Below are 22207 nucleotides of genomic sequence, written 5' to 3' on the forward strand. Positions count from 1 at the left end.
TATACCGATAAATAAACGCGTTTTTTGGACGGATTCCATGACAGTACTGGCTTGGCTGAGATCAGATAGCCGACGATTTCACCAATATGTGGCAGTCAGAGTTGGCGAAATTCTTACGAACACGCGCGTCGACGAATGGCGTTATGTTCCAACCAAACAAAACGTAGCAGACGAGGCAACTAAATGGGGAACTGGTCCAAGTTTCAGCGCCCAAAATCGGTGGTTCACAGGTCCGGATTTCCTTAAGCAACACGAATCTCGGTGGCCGACCCACCACAATGCAAAAATTAACACAGAAGATGAACTTCGCGCCGTATTTCTACACCACGGAGAAGCTCCAAATTCACCGATTGACTTTACAAGGTTCTCCTGTTGGAGGTCCCTTCTTCGTCGAGCAACATTTTTGGTTCGAGCTATAAACGGATTTCGCAAAAATCGAGTACTGGGTTTGTTAACATCTGAGGAATATGCAGCGGCGGAGAATCTTCTCTGGCGTATGGCGCAGATGGACGCGTTCCCAGATGAATATGCTACACTCAAACAAAATCAAAGAACTAATACTCCACCACCGATAGTAAAGTCGAGCCTGTTATATAAACTCTCACCGTATATCGACAAGAACGGAGTCATAAGGATGAACAGCAGGATTGGGGCAGCTCCCTTCACCCCATTCGAAGCTAAGTATCCTATTATACTTCCGCAAAGGCATCGTCTTACAAACCTTATCATTGACAGCTATCATCGGCGCTACTTACACGGGAACAACGAGACAGTAGTGAACGAAATGCGACAAAGGTTCTTCATATGTGGACTCCGAGCCCAGGTCAAGCGAGTCAGCGCGGATTGTCAGCTTTGCATACTCAGAAAGGCCAAGCCACGACCGCCGATAATGGCACCACTTCCCCGAGTTCGACTTACTCCGTTTGTCAAGCCGTTCACCTTTGTGGGTGTTGACTACTTCGGACCTCAATTAGTGAAGCAAGGTCGTAGCTTGGTCAAACGTTGGATTGCACTATTCACCTGTTTAACGGTACGAGCAGTTCACCTCGAAATAACACACAGCTTAACAACGAGTTCGTGTATTCTGGCATTTCGTCGATTTATTGCCCGCAGAGGCTCACCCGCAGAAATTTTCTCCGATAATGGAACCAATTTCCAAGGAGCGAAAAACATCCTCGCGGACCAGCTAAAACACATTCATCAGGAGTGCGCTGTTACATTCACCAATTCTACCACACGATGGAATTTCAACCCACCTGCCGCTCCTCACATGGGTGGTTCGTGGGAACGAATGGTTCGTTCTATTAAAGTGGCTATGGAGGGAATTTCGAAACACCCGCAAAATCCTTGCGATGAGGTGTTGGAGACAGTAGCGCTCGAAGCGGAAGCTATAGTCAATTCCAGGCCTCTTACCTATATACCCCTAGAAACGGCTAATTCTGAGGCGCTTACACCAAACCATTTTTTGTTGTATGGTGAACACGGTATCACCCAACCGATGAGCCTGGCGGAACCGGAAGGAACAGTGCTCAGAGATAGTTGGAAACTGTCCAGAAATTTAGTAGACATATTCTGGAACAGATGGGTTCGAGAATATCTACCCACTATAACTCGAAGAACAAAATGGTTCCAGCCGGTGAAACCTTTGGAACCAGGAGATCTTGTACTCGTAGTAGACGGAAATAAACGGAACGGTTGGATTCGAGGTCGCGTTTCTAGCGTCGTCAAAGCCCCCGATGGTCAAGTGCGAAAGGCGTATGTTATGACTGCCAACGGTGAAAGTTTGAAACCAGTGGTAAAGTTGGCGCTACTCGAGGTTAAACCCGGGACTGCAGAAAACGCTCCAGATCCGTCGGAAATGCACGGGTGGGGGAATGTTCACGCGGCCCACAGTGCTTGACAACGATAACAGCAGTTCTGTCAGAAGTTGTGATTTACGACGGTTTGAAATTTTGCACCTCTCCGACTACGAAGCGGAACTTAAAAGGAATGTCAAGAAGAACGTGAAACCGGTGGCGGCAAATTCAGTATCAGTTATACTCTATATTTAACATTCAGTTTAGCAGAAATCGTTAGCACAATTGTTGCGTTACACTAATAGCAGTATTTGGTTAGTATTACAATTATAATAATAATTTCCACACCAATAACTAACTAATTCACTATTGTAATCAAAGTGCAGCAAGTTTAAAGAAACTAGCCAAAGAAGGCAAATAATTTAGACGTTTCGGATTAACGTATTGGAAGTATCACACGAGATACGTAGCAATCGGATAGTTCATCGTAAGTCCAACGATTAAATTTATCTAAAATACGTTATAACATTCCTTTACGAATTATTTAGTATCGACGTTAAGATTCGAGTTCAGCTCGAGATAGGCCAGATTACACTACCGCTCGAAGTATTGTGAACACTAAAATGTAAGTTCAATTAATTTATCAGCTGAATTAATATTAAAAGTCTTATATTATGTTTTAGCTTTGAAGCTTACGGCTATCAAATCTTGGTGGTTTCACTTACGTCATCCGAACAGTCATGAAAATTCACAGTAGCATTTTTTTCGTTTCGGGAATTTACATTACATCATAAATCATGTAAATTTAGTAGAAATAACTTGTTCCAATTATTTGCAGGTTAAAACATGTAAATATTTAATACTGTGTAGACCTCGAATATTGTCAGTCAACTTAGATATCCAAGACGAACGAGCAATATCTATAATTGGTTTAGGAAATAAAAAAAGTAGAAGAATGGGGAGTTTTTTTCTGGAAAAGATGACCGTCCTGAAGTAGCGAAAAGATAAAACTTTTTTTTTTCAAGTTGCTTTTTTGTAAAACATTGTCACTTCGTTTCAGATACACAGATTTTTCCTGCCAAAGTAATCCCTTCTCATATTTTAAATCTACGATTTTCTACATTCAGAGGAAATATCTGTTACGGTAAAAACAGCCATTCTCTTGGATTTTAGGTAGCGCTGACTTGTTATTTCTAGATAAAGTATTGAATTACAGTGCCATGATTCAAATTAAGAGAACAACTTGAACATAGAACAATAGAAAAAAAAATCAAGTATCGTAAGATTTTTCTTAATCTTCAAGAAGGAATGCGCGTCAAGCCGTTTATAATTTTTTAAGGGTATTAAAAATCGGTGCTTTGATAAAACGACCTACATGATACCCGTTCGAACCTAATTCATTGCATTTTTTGTTTTTTTTTTCGTTTTATAGTGCAGACATAATGGTCTTATACTTGGAACAATTATAGAGATTTTTCGAGGCTAAGTTTAGACAGGGAAACATAAAAATCCATCATCGATTCAAAATAAATTATAACGATACTTTAATTTTATACCGGAAATAACATGAAAAATTTGTTCTAGATGATCGCACTAGTCAAAAGTGTCTCCTGATCATATCCTTTCATCCATACTTCCAGAAACATTTTTTTTTGCTAGGATGGAGAGGTAACCTCGATCCTAAAGCACAATATTGATCTTTCATTCTTTTCTCTCTTTTCCAACTATCTTTTGACTTCAAGGACGTGGCCGGCGCCGTTATTGATGTTCAAAGAGAGAGCATCAGTTTTGTGCAAAGAGAATGAGCTGCTATTTATTCCCAAGCACCATTCTTTTGACCTTTGCACAATTGATGGCCTCGGGCAATCACGGAGTAGTGGGTGTGTGGAGTGGATGTGAGTAGTCAAACAAGCTAAGCTAATACACAATAACAAACTAAAGCGTCCTTATGTTTTTGGGTTAAAAATTGGTAAGACACTTTTGACACGTCGAGAAACAATTTTTGATCACAAGATCTTCATTCCAGGATTAGATATAATTTATTTCTTAATTCTTGTAAAGGTTCCTCAATCTGAATTTCTGGCTGTTTTTTTTTCATAAAATGAGTCTTAATATCCATATATCCAAAGTTGGGTTTTGGAAAAACAATCGGAATTGAAATTTAAAAAATACAACAACAAAAATGATATTTACCTTCCACCGCAAGAAGCAGCACGAGTCCAATTTTACACCACGAGAGTCCGCTCATTTGACTGGCGGAAAAGTATTTCTGTCGGGTATCCACTTTGTTTGACGCCATCGCTTTTCCGGGGGAAAACACTTTTCCCACAGCTTTCCGGAAGTTTGTAAATATTTCCCCCGAAACAAATATTCACCTCGATTTGTACCTCGACTACTGGTAACTTGTCATTCACTAGACTCGATTCTAATGGGATGTTATCCCGGGTGGTGTTACTGATTTCTCCCCAACACGATTGCACTTCTTCACTAATTGATTTGTTTTCACACTTCTGCTTCGTATATTCAATTATCACAGCTTCTTCTTTGGCGGCCTTGTAAGTATGTTATTTTATCCTCTAATTGATCTCATCTGTGTGCTCTTCTGTTCAAAACACTTCTTCACTGCCCATCATCAGTTGGTTGATTAGTCACTTTGGCATTCACGTGCTGCTAATTCAAAAATCGAAAGGAAATTTAAATAATTTCACTTGAAAAATTATTTCACGACGACGACGAGGAGGACGACGATAATCAATTTGCGGTCGGTCTTAGCGGTAAAATCCCTAGTTTTTGATCAAATCTTCCACAGTAGGTACTCTGTACGTTCACTCTATGGGACAGGTCGGAAACCACCGAGAGAAAAAGTCCGTCACTCTTAATTTTCCTCAGGCGCATTCGGAAAAGTCGAGATCTGTTATTTATAAACCTTCCTACCTCTGAAAGTATAAGTAGGGGTATACGGATAGCTTCAAATATGTAAAGAAGAAAATTCCCAAGAGGCTTAACGGCCAACAGCCGAAAAGAAAATGTAAAATGACACGATCGTCAAAATTTTCGACCATATGCAAACATACACAAGCCGAAAATCAACCACACAAAAAAACAACAAACGATGTTTCTATATGGACCAGACAGACAGACACTGACTTAATAATGGCTTTTTGGCAAGTTTTTCGGCGGCCGAAGAATGCATTTGTGCACTTGGTTCGACCATGCTTTTCGTTAGACAGCATCCCTGTTGCACTCATCGTCACGCCATCACAATCTTGATTTCTGTTGGTTGGTGTTGGTTGTTGATTCAAAACTTTAGGATAATTTTGTTTAAAAAGTTTCTCGATTAATATCTATTTAAAGGTTAGAGAAAAATCATTCAATTGAAAGTTAATATTTATAACAAGTTTAAAGTCAGTGGGTTGGTGAAATTCAAAGAATCTTTCGCCAATTTCATAACAATTTTCAGAGTAAAATATCATAATCTATATTTCAGAAGATTTATTATTTGTAGAATTTAAAACTACGTCTCACCTAAATTTACATTTAATTTTTCAACAAGATAAGTCACAAATAATAATTTGTTATGGAAGCTTAAAATTTTTTTCTTATTCTAATTTCAAAGGAAATTAATTTAGTTCTGATTTGATAATACGTCCTCATTTTAATATTTTTATTTCATTTAAGTCATTCACGGCTAAAAACTTACGATTCAGTTAGCGGATTACCTAGCCGATGCAAATTTCTTCAATGTATTTTTTGAACGGAACTTATGACCGCCAATAAAAAAATAATTAACAATATTAGCAAAACAGGTCTAAAAAAATTATTTGTTTTGGGGCTGATTCTCACTAATTTGTTGAATACACATTTGCTATCATTTTTTCTTTAACAGATCCGGTTTTTTAAATCGATTATTTAAAAAATTGAAAAAAATCCTTTTTTTATATATTGCCAAAAACACTGGAGAATACTTCCAAGATATTCAATTTCAAGAAATGAGAGGTTTCAAATCATACATCATCTTTCTAGAAGATTTAGAGTTATTATAATTTCAAGGAAAAAAGTTACAGAAGTTATTTTTTTGTTTTTGTTTTCCGTACCGTAGAATATTAGGATATCGAGAAATTTTTAGAGGAATATTAGATCAAAACAAAATTTTTGTTTTATAAAGCATGACTATTTTGTTGTATAAAAGCATGACATGGTTTTTAACAAAGTTCTAAAAATTTTTTTTGATTTTCTCAAATATTTCCGATTTTTTTATAAAATATCATCAAAATTGGTGTTTAAAAACAAAATCTGACAATAGATTCATTTTCCTCTAAAATGTTAGACAAATTATTTTCCTGGTATTCTTGATTCTAGAATAAGCTTGTCTTATTGTCCATTTTTATCCGGGTTTGCCCGGATATTTAGCATAAAATTGGGAAAAGTTCATTCCGGCCTGGTTGACGGATTTGATTGAAAAAGCCCGGATTTAGACCGGGTTTTTTTCCCATTGTCATTCTCAAATCAATTTAATTTGCATTTTTTTTATTTATGCGCCCAAATTTTTTTGGCCAGTTTCATAAAAATAATCATGAAAGGGTTTTTTGTAAGTCTCAAACACGACTAAAGGTTTCGTGAAAATTTTTTTCTAGTTTTTTTTTCTTGATTTTTGTTGAGTTATTCCTGGGTCTTAACCAAATTCGCCTGGATATTCCGTCGAGAATTTTTAAATCAAATGGCCGGATTTTGCCAGGTTTTAAATAGCCCAGATACATGCTAAAAAAATTCTGGTAATATTATTCTAAAATAAGCTTGCCAGATTGACCGGTTTTATCCGGTGGAGAGAGTCCAGCACGGCCCGGCTGCCAAGATTTCATTGAAAAAAGCCTGGAATTTTCCCTGATTTTTTCACTTGGCTTGCCAAAACCAAACTAAAAAAAAACAAATTGTGTTGTTAGTTTTTTTCTATTTATGCGTCCACAACCAAATTTCTGAGCAAGTTTTATAAATATAATCATTTTTGTAAGCCTAAGACCCGATTTAAAATCTTTGATTTGATGAAAAAATAATATTTAAAAAATTTTGTATATCAATCAAAAGATAAAATTTGATTGAGTTTGAGGTTTTATTGAAATTCATAACAATCACAAACTACTGTAGAATTCTTAGGCCATCATCACAGAATGCAGAATTTTGTATTTCTTTTCCTTATTTGACCAATTTTCTGCTAATTTTCCCAAACTCAAAGCGGAAATTTTAATTTGAACATCTGAACAATTATTCGAAACACCGTGTTTTGCAATACAAATTGAAACGTAGCACATATTGAAATATGAGTTTGCAATTAAAACTTAAAATTTTTCTTTTCAATAACTTTTTGTTTGGTTTGATTATTTGAAATAAAAAAGTTTTTCAGAGAAACATATAGGTATGAAAACCTGATTGTATAACTAATGAATGTAAATCCGACTGAACCAAATTAAAGGTCCAATCATAAAGTAGAGACTTGAAATAATTAAATATTTGATTTTGCGATCAAATAACAATTTTTTTTGTTTTAATTAATGTAGTTTTAATTAACACGTTCGTCGCCACGCTCATTTTGGTAGTTTTACTAGCAGGGCCCAAAGAAATTTTCAGAGAGAGAAAGCAAAGAGGGAGAACTCCCATATTTGAAAAGTGTGGTGAATCTGAGCGGTAAACTTAAGTAAGAGAGCGTCACACGCTTTTTGATGTCACGGGGCCCCCCAGGAAATACACCCGTCACCCGAATATGAGTGCCGTGGCGACGAACGTGTTAATGATGTTTTCAAGATGAAGAAAAATTTACCAGATATACCGGTTTTTCTACCAATCAAAAACCGGTATTTCGATATTGGAAAATTGACGGTTTTACCGGTTTTGGTAAAACCTTTTAGCCCACCCTAAGAAAGACTCACTTACTTTATTATATACTCTGGATTTAATACGTTGCATTCTATAAAATGAACTTTAATTTCAGAATAAAATTTAATTCAACAGTGATAACAATTTCAAGCGACACTATAGAAAATCTTTGAGATTCATATCATTTTCAATAATTTTTTATTCACTTATTGAAAATCAACTCAATTGTTTATGATTTAGATTAACATGACACTGAGCCATACCTGACATGATTTTTGATAATGCAAAGGTAGTTAAAAAAACTCACAAAAATTTCGCGTAAATACTTTGGAAACTTGAAGCACCATTTCTTATTCAAAAAATTGGGTAACTCAGCGAAAAAACTGAAATTTCTCATGAACTTACATAAACCATGAAGAAATAGATTAGAAATTATATCCTATAAGTGGGTTATCTTATATAGTCTCTTATATGAAGTCCTCAGAGTCAAATGTGTATATTTAAGTGTATAAAATCAGCTTCGTGAAAAGACGTCTCAGAGCATTACGCGAATTCACATGCATTTTGTTTTATTCGTTAAAAAAATTTCAAAATAATATTCGCTATAAGATTAAAATCATCGTATATTTATGATTCGAAATTTTATTCTTTAAATCAAAACTAAGCACTGGAGACAAATTTTAATTTAAAGCTTTTTTGCCTTATTGACATATTGAGAACCGCGAAGGAATCTTATGAAAATTTTCTTAAGGTTTCTTAACATAAAGGGCGATACGGTCAAAATTTGGTCGAGGGAAAATGCGTGTAAATCGGTGAAATCGTTTATTAAAAAATCAGTTTAAATTTCTTTTTCAAGTTTAATTAGTATAAAATTCAGAAAAAATATTCAGTAGGCTTCCGCTTTTCCAAATCCGAATTGCCGGGCCTTACGCTTAACACCTGCCATCAGATTTTGTACAGCCACCTTGTCCACCTTCTTCGCCGCAGAAAGCCAGTTTGCCTTGAACAGCTGCTCGTCCTTAGCAGTTTTTTTGGTCTTCTTTAGGTTCCGCTTGACAATAGCCCAGTATATCTCATTGGGCGGAGCTCTGGCGTATTGGGAGGGTTCTTGTCCTTGGGAACCACCTGCACGTTGTTGGCGGCGTACCACTCCATGGCCTTTTTACCGTAATGGCAAGATGCCAAAACAGTACGGAACAACCGTGTTTCTTCAGGAAAGGCAGCAGACGTTTATTCAAACACTCTTTCACGTAAATTTCTTGGTTGACAGTCACAGAAGCTATGAAAATGCTGCTTTTCAAGCCACAGGTACAGATGGCTTGAAAAACCAGAGATTTCTTCGCGAACTTTGACAGTTTCATGTGCTTGAAAATATCTGCAACCTTTCCCCTTCCTTTTGCCGTATAAAACTTCTGTCCCGGAAGCTGCTCGTAGTCGGCTTTGACGTAGGTTTCGTCGTCCACTACCACGCATTCAAACTTCGTCAGCATCGTCGTGTACAGCCTCCGGGATCGCGCTTTGGCCGTCGTATTTTGTTTATAATCGCGATTTGGAGTCACTATCTTCGTGTTAGTCGATAGTCCGGCTCGTTTTTTGGCTCGATACACGGTTGTAGACGATACACCTGTGGCATCCTGAAGAAGAGAATAAATCATCGCAGTCAGATGAGTGAACGACGGGTATCCAAAACTATAAAAGGCAAAGACGTGCAGGCGCAACGCTCAGTCTAGAGAGGACCATCAATCTGTGCACATCAGGGTATCATATTGGCGATCCGTGCCAGGAGCACAGCCCTTACCCTCGAAGAGAGTTTAGATAGGTTTTAGTTCCGAGGGAGGGCTAGTGCCAGACCAGAAGGTGCAAGATGCTAGGCCCCAGATGCGTGGTGTTGAAGGTGTTGTGGCGATGTTTGGTGCTGCGATGCATTTTGCTGAGTTGTGAAAGTGTGGCAATCCAAGTTTAGTTTCACCACCGAAAGTGTTGTAGTGCCGAAAGTGTTGTAGTGCCGAAAGTGTTGTAGTGCCGAAGGTGTTGCTTAGATGTTGCTATGCCCAAAATGCGGTGCCGGAGAGGTTACAGTGCCAACTGGATCTTGGTGTCTTCGATGTTGCGATTTTTTTTATGAGATGAAGCTAGAGTCGGTTATGATTCCATGATTCCAGTGTGGGTGGAATGAATGCGGTGCTCCGCTCAATGATGGTGGGTAATCACCGCCAATGGGAAAAATAATAAGGAACCAGTAGAAGGCAATGAATTGGCCATTAAGTGGCTGCACTAGTCGAGTTTAGCTCAAGGCAGTGCTACTATATGAAAACAATTGCAGTCGGAGTAAGCCCAAGACGCAAACACTAGTCGAGTTTAGGTCAAGGCAGTGTTACCATTGACGAATTTATGCAGTCGGGCATGCTTGGAATCGCAGCTCAGATTAGCCCGTTCAGAGTAAGAGCGTGTATTTTTTTCGCTGTGCTCTCCCCAAACGGAGAATCTTTAAAAAATGCTCAGTTACCTCCAGAGCGACCAAGCGTCTACCCAAGTGTGAACAAGAGATGCAAGCAAACTGATGAAGTGCGTTCTCGGTGCAGATAAATTCGTTCGCACTCGGGCGAAAGAGAAGCTTTACAGAAAACTCGGTTTGTCTTCATCGGTTGCGCCTGGATCGATGTTTCGAAGTGAGTCAGAATTTACAATGCAGAACATAAATCTAACGGAACTAAACAAATAACGCCAAAGGTAGTTAAGATAGAATGCTGGTGTCTTCGACAATATTGCTCTGTATAATAAAGCGCATATTTTGATATGAAATATAAAGTTTAGAGGTCCACTAATACCAAGATATAAATCATAACTTTCTTGTTTAGCATTTTAGAGCTTTAGTTTTTTCTACAAAGTTATTTATCTCAATAAAACACACAACTTTGCTTAACATGTCAAAGTTCAACAATCTTAACCCAAGGAGATACGGTTAAATTAAAAAAAAAACTTTACAAAAATTTATTGTTATTATCACGCTATTTTTAATCTCTTCACTTTAAATTTTATATCAAAATATGCGAATTAACAACTTTGCCCAAAACACCTACACGGTCATTCCTGAGCGAGTCCTCTACTCTAGATTGATGTTCTGCACCAGGACCAATGATTAGCTACAAAAGCTTTCTTCGGTCAAAAAATATCGAAAGCATAGTGGTAAAGGAAGATAAATCCTAAATTTTACGATTTGTGAAAGTTTTGCAGTTTTATTACTAAAATTTGTCCCAGATCCCCGCGTTATTTTCACGGTTTGTTTAATAGACAAAGATTTTTGGATAATTTTAGTAAATGTTACTTTGCGAATTGCTGCTTTAGTAAATTAATGCTACTCACGTACGATATTTAAAGTACATAAACCTAAATATACAGCAATTTGCGGATGCCCGGATATTGTGAAAAAACTACTTGGATTTTGCCCAGTTTTATCCACATTATTTGGAAAATGAAACAAGAAAATCGAATTCAGTTTAAAATTGTTTGTCGAAAATTGGATTTGTGAAAGTTTGTTTCATCAAAAATCAAACCAAAACTTTCCTTCGTATGCTTTAAACATAAATGTAACACTGCTGATGTGTTGCGACAAAAAAATGTAAGTCGTTTTTCTCCACTAGATAAATGTCTGGAATTTCCTCAGATTTGGTGAGATATTGCTCGGTTTTGTGAATGGAAAATTTCAGATTATTTACCCGGTTTTCAACATGTTTTTCAAATAATTTGCTAGGAAGTGCCCGGCCCGGCTACGTACAAAAATATTTTATACATAAACCTACATTGGACCTTTTCGACTGATGCACTGTTCCGCACTGCATAGCGGCTTTTAAAAAAAAAACATTCCTGCATTGAAATCTTTCTGGCTTGATACACTGAGCGACTCAGCAGCGTCGCTAGAGCACAATTTTCTAGCCAGCTCCTTCTCTTTTCTTTAGAGCGAGCGACGTCCACCCGACCGTCGGAGCAACCGCAATTGGGCGCACTCGGCAAAAAGATAAGTGAACGTTGATCGGCTGAGCAGTGCACTCGGAAACCGAAATGATATAAGTGTAATTGGTTCTCTGCTCTGTTCGGTTTGCGAGGTGTTGGACAAGCATGCAGTCGGGTTTAGCCCAAGGCGCAAATAAATAAAATAAGAATTAAAAGACAAATCCTGAACCGAGTACAAGCTCATGGTCAGGTCAATAAAGGTTTAAAACACTAATAGAAAAATGAAAATATAATGGTAGTGATGAAAGGTAAAAAAAAAAATAAAAGTAGATATCAGAAAATGAGAAAAGTGTTCCAATACAGAAAGCGAGAGAATAAAACGAAAACTGAAAAAAAGTTTATCGAAAGAGAAAGAAATTCAAAAGCTTTTCCAAATTAAAACGTAAGCGTTTAAAAAAAAAATAATTGAAGTGTTATAGAGACAGAAACGAAATCGAAATATTTAAAGAAAAAAAAATTTAAACCAGTGATAATAGAGAGTAAACTAAACATTATATTACTGAAGGGAAATAAATAGAAAATAGACCAAGAAAAGGAGAGGAAGAGGTGAATATAATGAAAACTAAAGAAAAAGAACAACAGAATAACGTGAACAGAAATATGAAAAGTAAGGAAAAAAAGCAAAGTACAAGTACGGAATATTGAATTAATAGTGAGAAGAAATATATAAAGGGCGGTTGAAAGAAATAGAAACAAACAGAAACAAGAAAACCATTCATGGATATAACTTATAAAGAAATAAAGTAAATGAAAATGATGGCACGAGCACATCTTAATTAGGAAAACTGAGATAATCATTTAAAATTGTTCACAGGAAATGGCAATATATTCACAATAATCAATTTCCCTGCAAAGGGAGGATGTGGCATCCTGAAGAAGAGAATAAATCATCGCAGTCAGATGAGTGAACGACGGGTATCCAAAACTATAAAAGGCAAAGACGTGCAGGCGCAACGCTCAGTCTGGAGAGGACCATCAATCTGTGCACATCAGGATATCATAACACCCAGCTTATTTGCGGCATCTCGGAGAGATAGGTTAGGGTTTCGCTTGAAACTATAAGCATCTCTCTTTGTCGTCTCAGCGGCTTCCGGTTTTCGATTTCCCCCCGATCCAGACTTCCTTGCTGTCGACAAACGTTCCCCAAACACTTAAATTACATTTGTAACGGTTGATTTGGCAACTTTTAGCGATTTTGCCAGCTTTGCGTGCGAGTAGCTCGGATTTCCGCGATGCGCGAGCAAAATTTTGATACGCTGCTCTTTTTCCTTGGACGGCATTTTGACAACTGAATAATGAATTCCAAAATCAAAATTGGAGCAACATTCTACACACACACCTTCAAAATGAGGAGTGTTCAGGTTTTTTAAATGCAAAATTGAAAGAAATACGTCAAGTTGATATTGACCAAATTTTGACCGTATCACCCTTTATAACCTTTGCAAACACATTTCATGAACTTATTAAAAGTTCTAGCAAGCAAAATTGACCATTTTTAATACTTTTCAATGGTTTCTGATTTTTAATTTGGAAATGGTTATTACTTTTTTTCATGGAATGTTTAGCTGCTTGTCAAGATAGCAAAAAATAAAGCTTAAGAATAATCAAAACCAGAAATTAAAGACCAACTTTATTACAAGTTTATTTGAATTTTCTGGATGATTTTATGTGCAAAAAATTCTTTTTCCATACAAAATTGAAACGCGTTGTTCTAACTCAGATATCAACCAAATCATCACAAATTTTACTTGGTTGCTCGGTGACCCAAAAGGCATTGAAAAACATACGAAAGCAAAAAGTAATTTTTTGCAGCGGTCTAGTGTCGCATCCTTCACTCCCCCCGTCCCTCACCTTCACTCTTTCAAAATGATCGTTCATTCACTAGTTAAACAAAAAAATATTCTAATGAATACTCATCATATCACAATCACCCAAAACCGATAAGTGAACCTAACATGTAAAAGGTGATCAATTTCACCAAATTTGTTCCCATTTCGCTCGGTTCATTCATATTTTATTTATCTTGTTTCTAATTAGAACAAGCACCAAGATTCAAATATCTTTTCAATATGAAGTGTAAGTGAAGTTGAAATTTAAAGTTTTGTTAAAAAGTTTTGGAAAGACTTCTTTTAAAAGGTTTACAAAAGCTCATTTTTTCACCTCGAATGTTGCAAAGTGAACATGTAATATCCTATTGTTTCCAGGCTCAATTTTTTGATAAATCTGTCTCTTTACTTAAGCTGAATATTCTTATTGTTTACTCAAATTAAATTTCAGTGATGATTAGTGTGATTTTAATTCTGTAATATTTGTTCGCTTCATGGAGGGAGTGCCGGTCATCTTGTATATTTTTCGTTCCAAAGATGCCAGAAACATGTTATAAATTTGCACCAACATTTAAACTGACAGCAGCAAGTGTTCGGCCTGGCAAATATCTATGGTTTATTTTTCTTATTTACCAAAAGAAGCTGCATAAAAATAAAAACACTCTCCAAACCAGTGCCCATGGCCATGGTCATCCGGTTGTTGGAGATTATTTTTATTTTCTGCGGAATACAATTGCATGTTGTACAATGTCTGGTGGGATGTGTTGGAAAATTGAACAGAAAATTTTGTTAAAAAGTGGGTGACTTCATACTAGGATTATCACCTTACCAGAAGTATATTTTGGGAACAAGATTCCCAAGAAAAAAAACATCACTTTCATACCTAGAATTTTTTTTTGTTCTCGTGTTGCAGGGCGAAACAACTGATGAAAAAAAAAACCAACACATATCTTAATTTTCCTCTCAAACCGCTCAATTTTCGCCCACTCGAGCGCTCCGATAAAAATGCGAAATGTGATAGTGCCGAGCAACTTTTTTCGTTCGGATTGCAACGTCCGTCATCGTCTACGTTCGGTCAGGCATCCAATTCAAGACTCAAGACGCGGGCAAAGCGATGCAACAAGTGTGTGTACCGATTTTCTTATTTTCTGTTATTGCCCGCTACTTTTCGGATCGCGACGCTCCATTTCGCGATTACTGCAGCAGCTTTTCCCCTTCTTACATCTCCCATGCTTCTGTACCTGCCTAAATTCGGTTTGGCGTCCGTCTCTCGCAGGATCTTCATTGAACGTGCTGAGCGTAACAGAAAATTTTGACCGGCATTCACGCATTCCTTGCTCGTTTTATGTGTATGGGCAAAGGAAAAATTAAAACTGTAGGTTGAAGAAGGGCCGGTCAGTGTTTCATTTTCCGAGAAGTCTCCCGATACTAGACGAGAGAGAAGGTAGCAACACAAAGCGAAAATTTGATGAAGAGATCTAATGGAGTTTCGTTGGATTTTTGATTGTTCACACCCAGCCAGATGCGTCGCGATTCTTGAAAAACAGTAAACTTTTGAACGTAATCATGTTTCCTGTTTATTGTTACTGGAATCTTTTGATGGTTTCGGCCCTAGAAATGTGTAAAAGTTACACCGATAGTTGACTTGGGTTTGAAGTCTGTCGGAGCAAATCGAGCTGAAGTTGTTCGCTTTACACAAAACAGATGATGATAGTTCAATATGACGCAAATCGGAAACGGTTCATGGTCGCCGCAAGTTTCTCCGTCGAAATTTTTCTTTGAAAACCAGATATTAAGTGTGCCAGCTGTCAAAATGCCAGAGTAGCTCTTTCGCAAATCTTTTATGGTTTTCTAAGCATAAAAGAAAGTCGGGTAAGAAGGACACTTTCAATATTTCGAAAATTACAATGATTGGCACAAATCTAATAATGGTAAAACTTTTGCCATTTGGTGTCTAATAATAGTAAACAAAACTAACAAAAACTTAGAGGATTCATTATTCGATATGATTTTCTCTCCTCAGAAATTAAAAAGTTGAAATCTCAGAAAACATTTTCTAAAATTTCAACCGTTTTCAAAGGACAATAGGAAGGCGGAGGGGGGCTACCTTATATTTTTTTACAAAACGCGGGAACCGAAGTGGAACCTAATTTGGCAAGGGAGAAATGTTCTAATGATTATTTCAGATCCTTCCCTTTTCCAGTGGGGGTGTACGAAAGGGGGGGGGGCCAATTTCAGCCTCTATTTTTTATCTCAATGTTCAACTCCACATTCAAAAGGGTTTTTCTAAATTCACATGGCCACAGAATTAACACTTTTTTAGATGAAAAGAATTTGAGAGCTAATCTTGATTTATGTTGGTGCCCTAAATTATTTTCAAATAGGTTACAAATTATTCAAGATAATTCTGCACTTTTCTGACAAAACTTTAAAATATAACAATTAAAATTCGGAATAAAGGTTCATATCACATTTCTTTCCGTAAGAAAGCAAGTTATTTTGACTTCTGTGAAACTTTTTTATTGATTTTTATTGCTGTTCATTAACTGTTCCCAATTTTGTAAAATAATTGACTTTTAAGGAATGTTTAAGGATGTAATGACTGTATAGAATTTAAGATATTTCTCAAAGCATAAACTAAATCTGTTTTCAGATACAGCAATTTTTTTAAATGAAATAAAATATTTGTTTTTAATACTTTCTTTAATAATGTCAGAAATTCTGGTCTTCCAGAATTATAAAACACTAGATTTTTTTCGATCATTCATCATCATGAAAGTAGTATTCCTTAATTGAATAAAGTATAATAAACAAGTTCAGAATCAGTTTTTTTTTTTTTCATGTTAACTTGTAAGTTCATCAGTTATCAATGATTGATTTCACTCAAAACTGATTGTTTTGAAAACTCCACATAACGAGAGGTGATAAACAAAATCTAGTTGAAGATTCAAGTTCAGCGCACCAAAATCTACTAAATCAATCATCAAAAATTAAACACCAAAATGCTATCTTACATTATTTTGGTAAGACGTTTTTATTAGAAAAAACATTCCAAATGTTAAAAACTAATCTTTTCCATCTTCATATTATATTAAAATTTATGAAGAGTTAATCACCGTGATTTTGTTTGTTAATTTTATTTATCGACCTTATCGATGGAAATTAAAAGAACATAACTAAGAACAATTCAACATTATGAAAATTCTTGCAAATAGAAAGTTAGAAATGTATGGATGTTGAAAATGAGAGAGTAAAATTTTATAAGAAGCATTTTAATCACATGTCATCAATTCATTCTTCATGGATAGACAAATAAACAAATAAATAAATAAATACCTAAATTAAAGGGAACAGTTTCGTGTTTGATCATTCAAGAACTCTTCAATTTCCCAAATTGTTTGTACTCAGTAATGATGAATTATCGTTGTATTTTAAATCCATAAAGTTATAACTGCGACCACAATCTAAAATTAACTTTCCTTGCCTTTTATAATAATAACTGGTAGAATTTGAATATAAGTTAGGGATTTTATCTTTGATAACCTAATAACTTGATAGAATTAATTATTTTCATTTTTAAATTAATCATCTACTAATTTCGAATAAATTTTCTGAAGTTCAAAATGGATATATTTTCCTCATCGATAATTCACATTTCAAATTGTGATTGAATATTATTTCAAATGGAAGATATTACAAAGGAATTTTTCAACCAAAACTACAATTGAAATTAAGGAAAAGAAATGTAAATTAATATGGTTGATAATTTAAATTGTCATCAATTATTCTGACCTGATCTGATTTTGGTAAGAATTCGAGTTAAATTTCTCACAAACCTGGTGTTATATTTGATCTATTCTTCTTCTGTGCACTGATTGTTATGTCCGAGGCTTCAAATTCTGGCTCAATACCAATTTTTAATTGGCATTCTGTTTCTGATGTTTTGAAAATACTTGCTTGATTTTTTTTTTGTTCAGAAAAAGAATCTACATTTCGAATGATTTATTATAGACTAACCGGAAATTAACTTGATTTGAAATTTTGATTCTGATTTATTTTGATTCGTATCAGTATCTTTTTTTCGAGTTTGTGTGATGATTATGGGTTTGAATATGGTTATTGAATTCAATTTGCCTATTTTTTGTTCTTTTTTGGTATTGTTATAATTTCTAACAAAATTTGAAATTCGAAACCCCTCACCCATGGACGTGTCCATCGCACGGGTCTGGTGTGGAGCAAATATTAAAGTCTCATTTGAAACTGCACACAACCTCCCCCCCCCCCCCCTTCCCCCCACTCGCACTCGCCAAATCAACGTTTTTTTCGCAATATATTTACGTTATTGACTGATTTTTGAAATTTGGAAAATCAACCCCCAGCCCCCCCCCCCCCCCCACCCCAAGAGCCAGCTCTAGGACCGCCCCTGGTTGGTCCCAACCTTTTGGACGAAAACTTATTTATTTTTAGTACATTTCAAAATTTTTGCACTAGATGCAACAAATGTGTGTTGATAAGTATGGAATAAGGGTTGGAACGCAACTTTAATTTTGAAATTTGGTCCACCCCACCCTGAGATGAACGGGTTTTAATTTTGAGTGCAGGTTTTAAAATATTCTAAAATATAGATTTTAAATCAATACTCAACTTTCCCAAAGACCGTAAGTAATTTTGATTGCGGTGGAAAAAAATTAAAGAAGCTTTCATTTTGTTTACTTTTTCTCATTATTTACTTGACCCTGACTATATTGTTCTATCGATGGACTGACGTTAAATCAATAAAGAAAAATTACAATTACAATTATTCTCTAAACTACGGGAATTTTAACGAATTTCAGAAGTTTTAAACCAATTTGAGTAGATGACTTTAAAGTAAAAATCGAATCGTTTTGCGGGCTTCTATAAATGTGTTCAATGGTATAAAACCATTTTTAACTTTCTTAAGTAATGACAGAAATAATCGTAATCATATCCTTCAAAAACTAAAAAAAAAGGAAAATTTAACTTTTTGAGATAGTTTATTTTCTGAAATTAGAATATCTTCAGGCAAATGCCATTCTTTGGGTAAATTAAGAATACCAAACAAATTCAGATTTTTTTTGTTTCGTGTATAGGTTATGTTCGGCTTTCGGTCTTTCGGTCAAAATTTACAACACTTTTTATGTGCTCTTCATCCAACGTTTCGAATTAATATTTATTCTTTTTCAAGGAACTAAAATAAAACATAAAGCATAAAACATATTTCTTATGGAACCAAAAATGTTCACTTACTCGAACATTCGTGCTATAGTCCGAAACAGATGCGCTCCTAAAGCGTTCATCAATCGTCGGTTTCTGGCTATTAAATTTTGGAATTTGAAATGGTTCAGCTCAAAAGTGAGGAGGATAGCGTGTAACTTACGTGCCCGATTTTATTTTAGTTCCTTGAAAAAGAATAAATATTAATTCGAAACGTTGGATGAAGAGCACATAAAAAGTGTTGTAAATTTTGACCGAAAGACCGAAAGCCGAACATAACCTATAAATTATTCCCGGTCGAAAAATAAATAAGTAGAAAGATGGCTAACTTTTGTTTCGTGTAAATTTGCTAGTTTCTCAATTATAAATGATTGATTTCACTCAAATTAAAAATATATTTTTAGGAAAAAAGGCTATCAGCATAACACTAGTCAAAAGTGTTTCCTAATTATTTCCTTTCCCCCACATTCCCAATAAATTTTTTTTGCAAGGGTGCCGAGGTGACCTCGGTCCTTAGGCATAAAGTTGTTCTTTTATCCCTTTCTCATTTTTCCTAACCTATCTATTGACTACTAGGACGTGGCCGGCGCCGTTATTGATGTTTAAAGAGAGAGCATCAGTTTTGTGCATTGTGAATGTGTAGCCAATCCCAGGTTCCGTTCATTTGACCTTTGAACAAAATTGATGGCCTAGGTCAATCACGGAGTAGCAACCATTGGCGATGTGGAACTTGTTCTACTGAAATGTATTGAATGTATTTAAACCAAGTTTAGAAATCTATCACAGAGTTTACTAAAATACTCTAAAATTAAAAGACTTTTTAATTTGCATTTCGGGTTCAATGATTCAAGGTAGATGTGAGTAGTCAATCAAGCTAAGCTCAAGCTCAAAATTGATTCATTTTTTACCTTATAAACTTTATACCACTAAAACTAGACAAAATCTGACAAAATATTCTAGTTCACGAAGCCAATTTCTTTTACCACTATTTGAATTTTTGATTTTTTTTTAATAAGTTGACTTTGTTTTCCATTTATGAAATTTTGTGTATGAATCTAATTTCGTCCTTTCCAGAACCACATTTAAAAATTGACGGTATCAAAATATAAAGAACTTCAAACTCTAAACTATATAACGATATAGATTAAGCTTGCCAGATTGCCCGGTTTTATCCGGGTTTGCCCGGATACTTAATGCAGAATTTGGGCACAGTCCGGTCCGGCCCGGTAGCCTGGATTTCAGTGAAAAATGCCCGGATTTTCCCCGGATTTTGCCCGGATTTATTAACTTTTTTGGCTAATAAAAAAAATTGTGTTGAAAATATTATTTTCTTATGCCTCGAAAAACACAATTTCTGAGCAAGTGTTGTAAAATTGTAAAAATAATCCAGAAAGGTGTTTTTTGAAAGCCTGAAATACGATTTAAAATCTCTCGATGAATTTTGATAAAAAAAAAATTTCCATTTTTTTCTTGATTTTTGTCAAGTAATTTCTTGATTTTGACAAAATTTTCCCGGATATTGCCCGGATTTTCGGTCGTCAATTTTGAAATCGGATTTTGCAAGGTTTTCATATAAAATTGCCCGGATAAGTGCTGGAAAAATTCTGTAGCATAGCATAGCATAGCATAGCATAGCATAGGGTGACTACACACATCTTGCATTGGCTGATACACGAGGTACAACTAATCATCAAGCTCAACACAAGATGCCAAAATGAGAACCTGGATTCAATTCTCATTTCAAGTGTTGATATTGAGAATCAGTGTGGTACCACAATGCACACCGTGGCTAGTCAATGTAATCATATAGGGATAGTCTGAACAGCTTAATGAACTTTTCAGGTGCAGAGAACTCATACGACCCTACGTGTAAAGATGCTGTTTCAGACAGGAAAGGGAAGGGTTACTCGTTTTGATGGGAAATCCTACTTGACAGATAGGATTGATGAATAAGGAATTGTTATGATGTTCACAAATATACAAGTAAAATGGAAAGAGCTCACCAATTTTTTGTTTTAACCCGAGTATCTGCTGGCAACCACTTCAGATCTTGAAAACTACTATTCTCTGGTCACGATGCCCAATCAATTTCTTGAATCTAGTTCCAACTTTGAATATTTTCTTTGCTTCATTTCTGGTAAAACTTGATTTGGTGCAATTCAAAGCAAATTTCAATTAAACTGTTGAAGTTTTTTGAATAATTTTGAATTTTCGCTAGCTTGATTTTGGCAGATGAAAAACAACACGTCTTTCTCGGCACACGCCTACTTCACTTTCCATAAGTGCTGGAAAAATTCTGTAGCCTTAATATAGTTTGTGCTTTAAATATTGATTAAATAATATTTTTCAGCTTTAAATTCCGGTTTCATTCAAAATATTAATTTGTATTCCATTTTTGATGTTTTGTAAATATTGATTGCAAATTTGTAAACTAGACTGCTTAAAATTGATTTTCAAGCAAATTTGTAGTTCAAGAAAAAAGAACATGATTTTTGATAATTTTGTTATGACTTTCTGGAGAAAACATTTATTTGAAACTTCGATTCTGATTCATTTTAATTTTTTTTTGTAATTCGTTTATTCGAAACGGCTCATACCTTGAGGCTTTAAGGAGCCAAACTCGTTACATTTTTTTTTACAATTGTCATTTGGAAATGTATTAGTAAAATTTATTATTTTTCCAAGTTCTGTGATGGTCATGACTTATGAGTAAAAAATGGTATTAGAAATCAAATCGAATCAAAATCCTCGAAGGGAAGGAATTTACAAAGCGTAGGAAGATGTTTTATCAAGGGCTATCAGAAAATTTAATAGGGGAAGTGATAAGAACAAAACGCCTGTATTCATTTTAAATTGGAAAAAAGTAATCATTTTAAATGAGAAGCAACTTATTTTTCTCTTTAAACATTAGTTGTAAACCATCTTTTGGTTTTTCCCCACTCTTCGATCCCAATCGCATCACAGAGCGTAATTCAATTACCGATTGAAATTTCACCAAGCCATAAATTTTCACCCGAAAAAATCCTTGACCCCAAAGCATTCCACTTATCCTTGCATGTAAAGTGAGCATCCGAAACAGTTCGGCCAGCCGCCACCAGTATTCCAAGGCAACGAAGAGCAAAAGCAATATTTTTGGCCAGTTCCATTTTAATGGTACAAAAATAAAGCATCCCTCCTCACACTGATCCTTATTACTGCACAACACACACACAGTCAGTCAGTCACAGCACAGTGTAAACATACAGTGTATCCTTCCATCACTGCGTCCATCCATCTTGTTCCTGGTCCTGGACCTGCTTCTGTCCTCTGCCCGTCCTCGTGAACTCAGATTAAAATCAACTTATCGGAATGAATTAAACTCAACAAGCACACTTAAATTTGCACCGTTACGTTGCGATTTTTCACATTTTTGTTATTTTTTTCGAAACGGAAAACACTGTAAACATCAACAACCACCACCAGGGCACAGCA

General features: G+C 35.6%; 2 protein-coding genes across 11 annotated transcripts in view; both read right to left on the reverse strand.

Annotated features, from left to right (window-relative positions):
- Window positions 1-22207, reverse strand: part of LOC129747799 (uncharacterized) — a 63405-nt gene that overhangs the window by 40593 nt on the left and 605 nt on the right. For 5 of the 10 annotated variants that reach the window (XM_055742154.1, XM_055742147.1, XM_055742146.1 and 2 more), the window contains exon 2: window positions 3990-4463. In XM_055742154.1, coding sequence (XP_055598129.1) covers window positions 3990-4095 — 106 coding nt within the window. In that variant the 5' untranslated portion in view covers window positions 4096-4463. Of the gene's footprint in view, window positions 1-3989; window positions 4467-22207 lie in introns of all 10 variants that reach the window. The other 5 variants (XM_055742156.1, XM_055742151.1, XM_055742152.1 and 2 more) reach the window with 1 other exon arrangement.
- Window positions 8123-22119, reverse strand: LOC129747802 (uncharacterized). The gene is made up of 2 exons (XM_055742157.1): window positions 21980-22119; window positions 8123-9298 (listed from the first exon to the last, which is right to left on the reverse strand). Exons 1-2 carry the CDS (start codon window positions 22004-22006, stop codon window positions 8738-8740), a joined length of 588 nt encoding a protein of 195 aa, XP_055598132.1. The 5' UTR covers window positions 22007-22119; the 3' UTR covers window positions 8123-8737.

Source organism: Uranotaenia lowii, chromosome 2 (genome assembly GCF_029784155.1).
Source record: "Uranotaenia lowii strain MFRU-FL chromosome 2, ASM2978415v1, whole genome shotgun sequence".
In the NCBI taxonomy this organism is placed as follows: Eukaryota; Metazoa; Arthropoda; class Insecta; order Diptera; family Culicidae; genus Uranotaenia; species Uranotaenia lowii.

Bases quoted from the DNA above. Each gene is read 5' to 3' on its own strand.
- LOC129747802 (XM_055742157.1), bottom strand. From the start codon at position 22,006: ATGGACGCAGTGATGGAAGGATACACT. The intron at 9,299-21,979 runs GTATGTTTACAC...TCTCTTCTTCAG, and splicing joins CAGTGATGGAAGGATACACT to GATGCCACAGGTGTATCGTC.